Consider the following 13,112-nt stretch of genomic DNA (forward strand, 5'->3'; position numbering starts at 1 on the left):
CCGGATTGGCGGGTAGCAATCGAATTCTCGGAGTTCGATATATTGCATCTCATCTAGACGCGATATATCGAACTCCGAATGCGCTCCCGTCGACTCTGGAACTCCACCACCGCAAACGGCGGTGGTGGAGTCGACGGGGGAGCCACGGACGTCGATCCCGCGCCGTGAGGACGGGTAAGTAACTCGAACTAAGGTAGTTGCGTACCTTAGTTCGACCCCCCCCCCCCCCCAGTGTAGACCAGGCCTTAGAAACTAACAAATTTATTTCAGCATAAGCTTTCATGGGCTACAGCTCACTTCTTTGGATGCATAGAATGGAACACACAGACAGAAGATATTTATACATACAGAGAACATGAAAAGGTGGAAGTACCCATACCAACTGTAAGAGTCCAATCAATTGAGATGAGCTATCATCAGCAGGAGGAAAAAAACCCTTTGAAGTGATAATCGAGATGACCCATAGAAGGTGTTAGGAGAACTTAACATAGGGAAATAGATTCAATTAGTGTAATGACCCAATCATTCCCGGTCTCTGTTTAAACCTAAGTTAATTGTATCTAATCTGCATATTAATTCGAGTTCAGCAGTCTCTCTTTGGAGTCTGTTTTTGAAGGTTTTTTTGTTGCAAAATTGCCACCTTCAAGTCTGTCACTGAGTGGTTAGAGAGGTTGAAGTGTTCTCCCACTGGTTTTTGAACGTTATGATTCCTGATGTCAGATTTGTGTCCATTTAATTCTTTTCATAGATTGTCCAGTTTGGCCAATGTACATGGCAGAGGGGCATTGCTGGCACATGATGGCATATATCATGTTGGTAGATGTGCAGGTGAACGAGCCCCTGATGGCGTGGCTGATGTGATTAGGTCCTATGATGGTGTCACTTGAATAGATATGTGGACAGAGCTGGCATCGGGCTTTGTTGCAAGGATAGGTTCCTGGGTTAGTGTTTATGTTGTATGGTGTGCGGTTGCTGGTGCGTATTTGCTTCAAGTTGGGAGGCTGTTTGTAAGCGAGGACTGGCCTGTCTCCCAAGATCTGTGAGAGTGAGGGATCATCTTTCAGGATAGGTTGTAGATCTTTGATGATGCGTTGGAGAGGTTTTAGTTGGGGGCTGTAGGTGATGGCTAGTGGCGTTCTGTTGTTTTCTTTGTTGGACCTGTCCTGCAGTGGGTGGCTTCTGGGTAGTCTTCTGGCTCTGTCAGAAGCTTATGCGTTTGCAGGCATCTCCCAACATTTACAGGAATTACACACACCTGTTTACATTCATCTCCCCTTTACCTAGGAGACCAGACTCCTGCGGCATGTTCATTCTAGTTCTCAAGTGTAATTAACTATCTTTATTGTGGACAAAGGGAAATAACCTATTGCCCAATCTCAGACTTTAAGGCCAGAAGGGACCATCATGATCATCTGGTCTGACCACCTGCACATCGCAGCACACAGAACCTCACCTACCTATTCCTGCAATAGGCCTGTAACCTCTGGCCGAGTTACTAAAGTCCTCAAATCTTGATTTAAAAACTTCAAGTTACAAACAATCCACCATTTACTCTAGTTCAAACCAGCAAGTGACCCCACACCACACTGCAGAAAAGCAAAAAACCACCAGGGTCTCTGCCAATCTGTCCTGGGGGGGAATTCCTTCTCAACCCCAAATAGGGTGTTCAGTTAGACCCTGAGCATGAGAGAGCGCCCCTCTAGCCAGACACCTGGGAAAGAATCTCTGTAGTAACTCGGAACCCTCCCCATCTGGGACGGTTGGAGATATCGCAATCAACGGATATTGCACATTTGTTTGGAAATGAAGGAACTAGAGAAAGGGAGGGAGTGCTTCCCGTCTTGCACATGGTAGGGTGTGTGTGTGTGTTGGTTACCAATCCTTGTTACAGCATACGGTAACTTTCCTATGCTGACTAGTAATCTTTCCTTGTAAACAGTGGTGCTTGATTTGAAGATAATGTGTATATCTGATTTCCAGATCGCATTCACTAGAATTACATGATGGGAAACTATGTTCTCTTTAGCAGTTAGACCAGGGAAGTAGGAATGCATAGAAATGTAGGGCTGGAAGGGACCTTGAGAGGTCATCTAGTCCAGCATCCTGTGCAGGACCAAGTAAACCTAGACCATCCCTGACAGGTGTGTGTCGAACTGTTCTTTAAAAGTTCCATGATGGGGACTCTACAACCGCTCTTGAAAGCTTGTTCCGGTGCTTAACTTTCCTTACAGTTACGATGTTTTTTCCTAATGGCTAATCTAAATCCCTCTCGCTTCAGATTAACTCAATTACTGCTTGTCCTGCCTTCAGTGGACATAAGGAACAATTGATCACTGTCCCTTTTATAACAGCCCTTAATGTATTGGGTGACTGTCATCAGGTCTCCCCCTCAATTGTCTTTTCTCAAGACTAAACTTGCCCAGTTTTTTTAAACTTTCATCATAGATCAGATTTTCTAAACCTTTCATCATTTTTGTTGCTCTCTTCTGGACTCCTCCAATTTGTCCACATCTTTCCTAAAGTGTGGCTCTGGAACTGGACACAGTATTCATCTGAGGCTTCACCAGTGCCATGTAGAGCCAGTTCTTGGTTTCTCTTCTCAGTCCTGATGCTGATTTGCTGTGTGACTTCAGGCAAATCACTGTACATTACTCTAAAGCTCTGTAAATTGAGAGTGCCTGGCTCACACTGGTATAGCGCAGGGGTGGTCAAACCGTGGCTCGCAAGCTGCATGTGGCTTTTTTACAGTTACTGTTGCTGGTGGAGCCCCGCCACCCCCAGGTGCGCGCCCCCTCCCCATTCTCCACCTACCAAACTCGGGGTGTGTGTGAGGACCTCTGCTTTGCAGCAGGGTGGTGGGGTAGGGACTTCTGCTCAGCGGGTAGAGGGGTGTCAGGGCTTCAGCCCCATGAGGCACACCTGCCAGGGCTCGGGGCTTCAGCAGGAGCAGAACTGAAACCCCAAATCCCAGCAGGTGCGCCCCGGTTCTCGAACTTCTGAAGATTGTTGTATGCGGCTTGCTGGGTCAGTAAGCTTGGCCGCCCTTGGTATAGAGGCCAAGTGAATATGAAATACTTTGAAATCTTCAGTTGAGAAGTGCTACACAAGTGAAAAGTTCTTGTTTTGGGGGTGGGGGTCCTTTGCTTAATGTTTCTTGGATGCAATTGAAAAGGTATTTAAAAGGCTCATTTGTTGTCCCTTTTGAATAAATAGTTTTAGGTAAATCCTCATAGAATGTAAGGGTTGGAATGGATGATTAGCTATGTTAATAATCTCTAAGGTGGTGGGGCTAGCTGTGCTGCTGGTTCAGTGTGACTTAGAGAGAGTATCTGATTTACATACTTACAGAATGCTCACTTGAAAAGGCAATCAGGCTCAATTGGTGCTGCGCAGGTGCTGCATTGTAATGACTGAGTTGCTTCCTCCACCACTGTGTCCCAGACATTGACAGTTTGGAAAGCCTTGTTCAAAGCAGTCACCTGTACTGCAAGGTGACAGAGTGGAGCGCTGTCAGGTTTTTTTTTTTGTTTTTTTTTCATTAAAACAGCATACTGGAAAACGGGGTTAGGGCTGCGTGGCTTCTGTTAGCAGGACTGAAGTGTAGAGAAACAAGCTTCCAGCTGGGAATATGTTTGCTTTCAGATCCATTCTGTTCTGTAGTGACAGAACTTCCTGCTTGGGGGGAGAACAAAAGCTGTTAACTTGGACTGTCAGACAGTGATACCCTAGCAGGCTTCTCCGGCTTCAAGCCCATGGAAACGCGGAGAGCCTCCTTGACTCCACAGCGGTTCAGCTGGCCAAATTGAATAGTGGCAGCAGAAGCTTGAGCCCTTGGATCTATGTCCGAGGACAAATGGCTCCAACTGATGTGCAGAATTGGCTGCTCTGCTAGCCTGACCGCCGTTGGTCCATGGCAATGGTTTTCAACCTTATCTGAGGACCCCTACAATTTTTTGAATGGAAGTACAGACCCCTTTGGAAATCTTAGACATCTTAGACATGGTCCATGGGTCCGCAGACTACAGGTTGTAAGCCACTGGTCTGTGGCCTGGCATAGCACAGCTAGTTGCAAGTCAGTGCATATGAATACAGCTGTGCATTACTCATTTTTCTGAAGAGCACAGAATGTACTGGGAGGAGGAGGGACTAGCTCCTGAATGTGTGGAACTTTATGCATAAAAATTAGAACTTGTCATGACACCTTTCTTGCCTTAAGGGGAGAACAGAGGGGGTGGAAAACAAGTTGGAAAAGCCAGCTGCTGTCCTCTCACTTCAGTTAGTAAAAAGCTTTTGGCACAGAATTATTTTTGCTCACTGTTTCGTCTGTCTTGAAATGGGAGCTTTGATTGTTTGATAAATGGATCGGAAGGATGGTCAGTTTCACTATTAAGTGCCTTTGTATCCTTTGCTAAAATGCAGTTTTCTTACCACTTTAGTTCTTCTTTGCCCCCGTTTTGAATGACTGAGGTTGCCATGGTTGAAAAATAAGCTTAATCAGACTGTATTTGTGGCTCTCACCTGGGGAGGATGTGCTGCCATGGTGCTATCTCATAGAGCTGGAAGTGACCCCGAAAGGTCATTGAGTCCAGCCCCCTGCCTTCACTAGCAGAACCAAGTACTGATTTTGCCCCAGATCCCTAAGTGGGCCCCCTCAAGGATTGAACTCACAACCCTGGGTTTAGCAGGCCAATGCTCAAACCCCTGAGCTATCTCAGCCCCCCCTGGAGGTAGGTGTGTGCGTCCGTCCCTGAGGAAGAAATGCAAGTTTTCCCATGACTTCACTTCATGTGCGGGCAGCATCTCTGCTTTTGCAGTTCTGGGCTGTTTCTAAGTATTATTGCAGATCTGTGTGGTGGTTTTGTGGCTTAGACAAGCATCCACAAAAGAGCAGAATCACAGAGTCAGTTTCTGTTCCCGTATCCAAGAAACAGGACTGGAATCCTGGCCTCAAAAGGTGGAAAAAGTAGTAAATCACCTCACTGTCATTTAGCCCTAGTATTGTCTGAACCTTGACATTTGACTCAAAGGATTTATGTTGTGATTGTAAAAACCCCTGGAAATAAGTTTATAATGGAAGTGCTGACACTGCAGCATCACAAAGCTTGAACTATGAAAATTGGGTCTTTGATGTAGTGATTTTAATTAATGGTTGGTTAGAGCCTTATTAAGTCTTGGTGTAACTCAACTGAATTTGATAAAGTTGCATCATCTTACACCATTTCTGAATTTGGCCCTGAGTTTCTATACACAGCTAAAAAATTCTTGGAATCTGGCTGAGCAGGAGAGATCAGACTAGCAAATAGCTACACTATGAGAGATAAACAAAGTTAAGTTGGGATGGTTGTGTGGTAAGCAGAATGACATTTCCTTGTGGCCTGAGAAAAATTTCCCTGTGCTGTGAGCAAGAGGAGAAGTTGAGAAAAAATCAAACATGAGTCAGTGCTTTTTCAGATGCACTAAAACATTCAAATCACAGCAGAATGTCAGGCTTTTTCTACAATATATAATCTGTTTCTTTGCTAAATATCTCTTAAATTTCTGTCTTGACAGGATCAGCAACCTTCAAAAAATCATTCACTTCAGAGGTAAGTTACTTCTTGAGAAATTGATGTGCTTTGTTCCCTGAGCACTGTCATAAATGGGTGCTTTCTGTGAAACTAGGCATTTTGAGCTCTGTATATGGCTTGAATCTGGAAGGGAAAGCGGGCGACAGCCGAACAAGCAATTATAAGGCTGGTGTATGAGCTGGTGTATTCACTTGTGAAATCAATGGGCCTTTGTTCCTCATAAGAGAATCGGGTCCATTTTTATATCCTAATGGCCCTGGAATTTCAAGTGATTCCATGCCACCAAAACACTTTATAAATGTCAAGCCACAGAGCCTGAGCTCAAGTTTATAGAGCAACAGAATGGCCGTTTACACAGAAGACAGTGACCCAGGCAAGTTTCCAAGGGGTCATAGAGTAGTGCAGACAAGATGCAGCCAAAATTGCCACCTCTGCCTGAGAAACTAGATTAACTTGTACCACCAACCTAGCTCACTTCTCAAAGGACTCAAGTCTTCGAAGTGTATGTGTGTACTGCAATCACAGGATATAATTGTAGCTTGAGCACACATACTAGCTTTAATCTAGCTAGCTCGGCTACTGGAGCAGTGAAGTTGTGGCCGTGTGCACTTGAGCATGAGATGTACAAGCCCAATACCCATGCTAGCTAGAGTATGTCTGCTCAAGCAGCAGTCCTATTGTGTGATTGCAGTATAGCCATACCCTTCATGGGCGCGAGTTGTACTAGTAAAGGAAAGCGAACACTGATTGCAGCCTGAGGTCATTCAGGACCAGTCTGCTGGAAATTAAGGCTTCTAAGAGCAACCTGAAAAAACTCTCCTTGTACAGGAACCAAAATTCCTCCCCTAGCTTGCATTTTGCGAAGACAGTCCCCTCCACCCCTTTATTTAGATTCCAAGTCTACATCACACAGGAAGCTCCCAGGAAGCTAGTATCTCTCCAAGGTTCTTTAATGTCACTCTGCTATTTTGAAGATGAAGTTAGGCCATATAATGTCCCCCTCCACATTAATATGCAGAAGCAGCCCATGAAGACTACTGGTCCCAGCGTGTGGTGCTCCATCTTGATCCAAACAGCTTCTGGCATTGCATGCTGGGACCTGTAATTTTCTGCAAGCTGCATCTTTGTATTAAAGATGGAAGTTGAAAAGAAATGTATTATACAGCTCCATAGGCTTACCCTTGAGAGAGCCCCTGTAGCCCTCTGTAGTTATGCCTCTTGATTCTGGGTGGGGAGATACACCTAAGATATTTGTTTTTAAAACTTCTTCGTTCTTGTCCTCGCCCATACTCCTAGATGTCTGGTTCTTCTGGACAGCCTGGCTCACAGACAATAAAGAAAGGTCATAGAGGAGTAGATTCCACTGGTGAGACTACATATAAAAAGGTAGGTGCCTCTCACCTAATTAATCTGATTGTTTTCATTCCCCTATTCGCTAAATTAATGCTGCCCAGAGCATCAGGCTTTCTGACTCATTCTATTTAGCATAAAAGGTTGAGTAACTTGCGTGACAAACATTAAAGAACATCTTAGTGGGAGCAAAGGCTGGCAGGCTGAAGGGCTGAATTTATGCTTTGGGGATTTATGCTTCTCTGCCATTGCCTCCTAAAGACAGGATTATTTTTTAAACCTTACCCCATTAGTAACACTTCCTAGGACCCTTCTCGTTTACTGAGTGCGCTCTATGCTGTCTGGACACAATAGCAGCTACAGATTGTGATTTTGCTGGAATTTGCTTTACAAAGGGCAGATTGTGTGTTGGTTTCTTAAACCAGCCTATGGATGTGGGGATTTTTGGACACTGCTACTAACTTTCGTTGGACTTCATCAGTATGTGCCAACTTGCTTTACAACAAGAGTGGTTTCCTGTGTCTGGATTAAATGGATAATGGCATGATCGAGGCGTTTCAGCAGCTCTCGCTTCATGTAAGTGGAAGCTTCTCGTTTGAAATCTCTAATCCAGCCATGCTTTAATATCCACATACTGTTTGGTGACGGGGCTCACTTCTAGAGATCACCTGGAAAATAAGGGAACTGAGTGTGTAGGAGAGAACTTAAACAGCACTTCTGTTGAATTTAGTCTCTCTCATTTACTGCAATTGACTATGTTTAAGCTTGGGGGTTCTCAGTTCAGATCTCCAGTATCCCAGCATGCTGAGTGGGGGAGGAGGCGGAGGCAGCAACCAAAGTGGAATTAGATGAGACACTTAAATATGTTTGCAGGGACCCCAGAAACTAGTAACCGGGGGGGTGTGTGTGTGTGTGTGTGTGTGACAACTAATGGGATTACCTGGAAATGACTGACAGGCTCTCCTCACTTAAGTTGTTGCTGTGGCTAGGTCTCTCCCGCCCTTCCTTGAGGCAGTATGTTGATTCATTTATTCTCTCTCTGCCCTTTGTTAAAAAACAATTGTAAACAGGCAGCTGACTGCTCAGTTTATGATGAGGGGGGGGGAAAAATACACACAGCTTAATGGCAACCTCATTGTGGCTCTTTGCACCCACAGATAATGCAGCAATGCCAAGCTGGTGTTCATAGTTTCTTTATCTTTAAAGTGAAATTACCTTTTCGGTTTGAACGGTGTGCTGAGCTTGCATGGATTTCTCAGTGATACTAATTTTAAAAGGCAAGAAGGAAAGGTATTTAGGAGAACTCTGTTCCAACGTCCTAGACAGATCGTGTGATAAATCTCACATGGGCACATCCCAGTGAAGGGATGCCATGAAGTGGTCTAAAACCTGATGGAATCAAGAAAAACCTAAGGTCTGTTCTCAGTTCTGTCACTTACTGTGTGACCTTGGACAGATCTTACTCCATCTCCATTTACCTTCTGCTCCGTCCTGCTCACCCCCCTTCCCTTTTCTTTCCATTAGCTGATCTTCTCCTAACCAAACCCACTCCCAAAAATAATAATAATGGAACTAACCCGCTTGCTGCCATCACGCTGTCCACTCTGCTGGTGTGTGCTTCTACTTCCCCACCTTGCATCTGTCTTGTCTATTTAGATAATAAGCTCTTTATTTCTGAGTTTGTACAGTGCCTAGCGCAATGGGGCCTCATTCTTGGGCGGCCCTTAGGTACTGTAATAAACATGATTAATAATAAATGAGGAATATGTTTATTCATCTTTGAAAGATTTTGTAGATACTCAGATGAAAGCCAGAGCATTCGTTTTAGAAGCAGTGGAGGGGAAATCTAGGGAAGCCAAAACGTACTTGTGCAAATTGGACTCTGGCCTAGTCATCAAGGTTAAATTCTATCTTTCACAACGTACCTTGATCTTAAATGACCAAGTCATCAGGACGTCTTATTAGATGCACAGTGTCCCTTGGCACCTAGCTGGGGTATTGGTTCAATACTGACTGTCAGAAGAACACCACCTACTGAGTCACCTGCTCAGGATTTTGTTCTAGGTTCAGTTGCCTTGTATGTAAACAACTTGCACCTGTTCTGCCATAGTTTTAACAACCTTTGCAGTGGGCTTATGTCGTATAGACCGGGAATTGACACAGAGCATGTAACTTCAGTAGTTGTCTACTGTGTCATCCTTGATCTTATCTCTGTCATCCTTGAAGATTCATGACCGCATAGAACAAGCTGGATATAAGCAAGTGTTAACGGCCTAAGACAAAATTGTGTGCTCTGTAGACATGAGCAGACTAGCAGATTCTTGATGTTTGTAAATAGCTGCCACAGGAATATAATACTGCATTGTTCTTGGACAATGTATGCAGAGGCCACAGCAGCAAAGCTACAGTTTGTTTTTAAAACTGTAATGACCAGCTGTTAGTTAGGCTTGGAAGGATCAGATTTTTATCGGCAAACCTCAGTTTCACCCTGCACACACACGCACACACTGACACACACATTTCCATCACTGGTCAAAAGTCCAGCTAGGCAAAGAAAAATGCCGCTTGAGAACTTCTTAGAGTTTTTAAGGATATTCACTTTCTCTATGGTGACAGTTTGTGTTTTGACACTGGCAAAGCTTAAACTTTTTTGAATCGCAACATCTACGGTCATTAAATAATCCCCTAAATTTCCCGCAACTGTGAACATTAAATTTTCACAGTTGTGCAAAATGATGGTTTTAAGCACTTCCCCCTATTTTTATCCATTTTTAAATAGATACAAGCCTTAACAAATGCTTAAAAATAAACATTGTTATTACAGTCAATATTGTGTTTAAAGAAAAAAATCATCAGTGAATTCTGCCAAGCCTCTTCTTATTGCTTATGAGCCACAAGCCTAGCAAGAGGGTGAGAATAGAGGGTTGCAACCCACAAGTGTGCATTCTGTGGGGTTAGGTTATTCTGAGGGCTAGCTCTGTGGTGGGACTCTGCATTGCCTTGAGGAAGACCAGAGTCTATGCCGCGGCCTTCTGATCATGCAAACCTAAGTCTCGGGAGATTGAGATGATGCACAGATACTGTGCTTGTCTGCTTCCCAGAGGAAAGAGAGTACTTTGCTGTTCAATAGCCACCACTCTGGTCATTGTGAGGAGTGGAAATGAACACCTTGGAAGGAGGTAAAATCCAGGCTTCATAAGGTCAGGTGGATGGTAGCTACAGTGCAAGCCCTCTGGGGTAGCAATGCTGCAGAATGGGGATAAAATGAGATGAAGGATTGTTAGGGCTTTGTTGGGGATGTAGAGGTATTCCCATCCCTACTATATGGCAGAAGCTAGTCTTGTATGCTCTGCGCTTCAGATGAGTGGAATATGGAGCCCTTGTCACCTTAGTTTGGCAGCAGCTTAAATATTCTGGAAACAGGATCCATGTGATGATCTTGCTGCTCGGTGATAAGTTGTAAATAGGTGGAGAATCTTTCCCAGAGAGCAGATTGACATGAAAGAAAGCAGCCAAAGACTAAATTAGCCAGCTAGAGAGAAGCAAAAAAGGAAACTGGGATTTTTGGGTACAAAATGCTATCTAGTCAGTGCCTGCTGGAAGGGTGCTAGTTTAAATTGGAGCCGACTTTTTTTGCTTGAAGACAGTCATCCATTTAACCCCTTCTGTTCCAATTCGGAATCTGCTGCTCCATGTCAGAGATGTTGACTTCCTGTTTCCTTCTCCCCTCCAGACTACATCATCGGCCTTGAAAGGTGCCATTCAACTGGGCATCACCCACACAGTTGGAAGCTTGAGCACCAAACCGGAGCGAGATGTTCTCATGCAAGACTTCTATGTAGTAGAAAGTATCTTCTTCCCAAGGTGAGAGCTTTCTTGCTGCTCTGTGAAACGCTTTTACTTAGAGTTATCCACTCTGAGATGAGTCTTCCTCTGGGTTATGAGCTAGTACTGTTACTTTACTTGTAGGTTAGGGTGTTAAGAAAGCAACCCAGATTCCAAATAAGCTCCCTAAGACATGTACAGGCGTCTCTAAAGCACTCAATAGTATAGTGGCTAGTTCTGCACTTGTTGATATGGCAACCACACAACAGAATGCAACTCAGCCCCTAATTTTAGATATTCCTCAACCTTTCCATTAGAGCAAGCATTCAACAATTACTGTTCTTGCATTATATATGATAGAAAAATACCTGCTGGAGCTCTGAGACATGCGAGGGGTTAATGAAAGAGAATTTAAGGCAGCTGTTCTCAACCTGCAGCCCACCGCTTGCAGCCCAATCAGCACAGAGCTGCGGCCTATGTGACCTCCTCAGGGCCATACAGGTAGTATTGGATGCGGCCCACAATGGTAAATAGGTCAAGAATCACTGATTCAAGGTGTGAAATTTGCCATCTGTTTTGTTTTTGGGGGTTGTAGAAAATTGCCTTGGGGGTGGTCCTTCTTTATTTTTAAAAGAGGCCTTTAAAAGTACTGTGTATTTCTAACTACCCGTTGCCCACCCCCACAGTGAAGGAAGTAACCTGACCCCAGCTCATCACTACAATGACTTCCGGTTTAAAACCTATGCTCCTGTAGCATTTCGCTACTTCCGTGAACTGTTTGGAATACGGCCAGATGACTATCTGGTAAGTCACTGGGGAAGCCAGTGTTATTTGTCATACTTGATTTTTCCCTTCTTCCCCAGTGTAAATTTGCCTCTATCCGGTCCCACTCCTAACACCGTGCGCACCAATGGATGTTGTCTCAGCTTGGCCCCCTTCTTGGGGTTTGCCTTTATTTATTAAAGTTTACCAAGAAAAAGCCCTTGGCCAGGACTTCACTTACAGCCATCAGCCTGATCCCCAATTCCCCAGTGTGGGCAGATCAGTATTTATCCTTGTTGGGATCTCTTGACCCTTCTGATGATTGTTGGCTTATGTTCTGGAGTGGAGCTAATGAGACCTGCCTGTCAGATTCGCAGCAGCATATTCTGAACGTCCATACAGAGTCCAGTACTGATTCCGTCCTGATTGTGCTTCTCAGACACTGTCACATGAAACTCTCCTAGCCTGGACCCACTGTAGGCTCCCATGAAACCACTGCTTTAACCCAGGGGTGGCTAAAGCGGCACATGCAGCCCACAGAATTCTATTGTGCAGCTCCCATCTTTGATGCGGAGATCAGGCTTCTAGAATCAAAATGGAGTTGTGCTCACTGGGCCAGTGATCTCTGCAATTGTGCCACTGTATTAGAGCAGGATGCAGCAGATTTTTCTCTATTTATTTTATACAAATTAGGTGTGATCCTTGCTTATAGGGCCCCGTGGTTGGCCAGAATATGTTGCCCTTAGCCGGTCAGTGGGCCAGTAGTTTCAGGAAGGAACCAAACTGTTCCTTTACTTAGCAAGCAACTGCACTAACTTGAGGGGGAGCGGGGGGTGTCCTGGTCTTTGACTATAGCTCCTAGGTGCTATGCTAATACAAATAATTACTAATCGTGAACAACCCAAAGGGAGGGAGGGAGCAGAGCTGCTGAGACATCACAGGCTTATAACCACATCTCCATGCCTACCTGTAATCTCTCCAAACGAGACATGTTCTAGCACAAAGTTACGGACAGGAAAAAGCACTAACCTGAGGGCCACAGATTCCAGAGACAGACAGTCCTGCTGGATGCTTCCCCAACTCTAAAAGCTGTGCCATGACTTGCTGTGCTCATAAAACATCTCTAGTTTATCTAACTTAATGAGCTAGTTAACCCGTCTATATACTGAATTGCAATATATGATGCTGCTGTTCACTGGGGTGGCTCCAAGTGCTTTGCAAGGGCGCGTATGCGGATGTGTAACGACTCCCCCTCTACGTTCTCAGACCCTTGAGTTGGCCCTTTAGCTGTAACTTCGATAAAGATGCCTGTGCTTTGTTACTTGTTTATCTTATGCCTTTGCTTTTTAATTCACCCCCCTTCAGTACTCGCTCTGCAGTGAGCCGCTCATTGAGCTCTCCAACTCCGGGGCCAGTGGTTCCCTCTTCTACGTATCCAGTGATGACGAGTTCATCATTAAAACAGTTCAGCACAAAGAAGCAGAGTTCTTGCAAAAGCTGCTGCCGGGTTACTATATGGTAAGTGACCTTTCTGCGTGGGTTGTACTGATGTTTCTCTGATGGCATAAACTTGAGAATATCGTCGTAGCTGGCAGATCACAGGCTGTG

At 44.7% G+C, this 13,112-nt stretch overlaps 1 protein-coding gene across 4 annotated transcripts in view; it reads left to right on the forward strand.

Annotated features, from left to right (window-relative positions):
* PIP5K1A (phosphatidylinositol-4-phosphate 5-kinase type 1 alpha) overlaps positions 1-13,112 on the forward strand; it is a 42,704-nt gene that overhangs the window by 14,674 nt on the left and 14,918 nt on the right. For all 4 annotated transcript variants that reach the window (XM_044991343.1, XM_044991344.1, XM_044991345.1 and 1 more), the window contains exons 2-6: positions 5,551-5,585; positions 6,864-6,953; positions 10,651-10,781; positions 11,429-11,546; positions 12,870-13,022. In XM_044991343.1, coding sequence (XP_044847278.1) covers positions 5,551-5,585; positions 6,864-6,953; positions 10,651-10,781; positions 11,429-11,546; positions 12,870-13,022 — 527 coding nt within the window. The remainder of the gene's footprint in view (positions 1-5,550; positions 5,586-6,863; positions 6,954-10,650; positions 10,782-11,428; positions 11,547-12,869; positions 13,023-13,112) is intronic.

The sequence above is a fragment of the Mauremys mutica genome, chromosome 17 (assembly GCF_020497125.1).
Source record: "Mauremys mutica isolate MM-2020 ecotype Southern chromosome 17, ASM2049712v1, whole genome shotgun sequence".
Classification (NCBI taxonomy): domain Eukaryota; kingdom Metazoa; phylum Chordata; order Testudines; family Geoemydidae; genus Mauremys; species Mauremys mutica.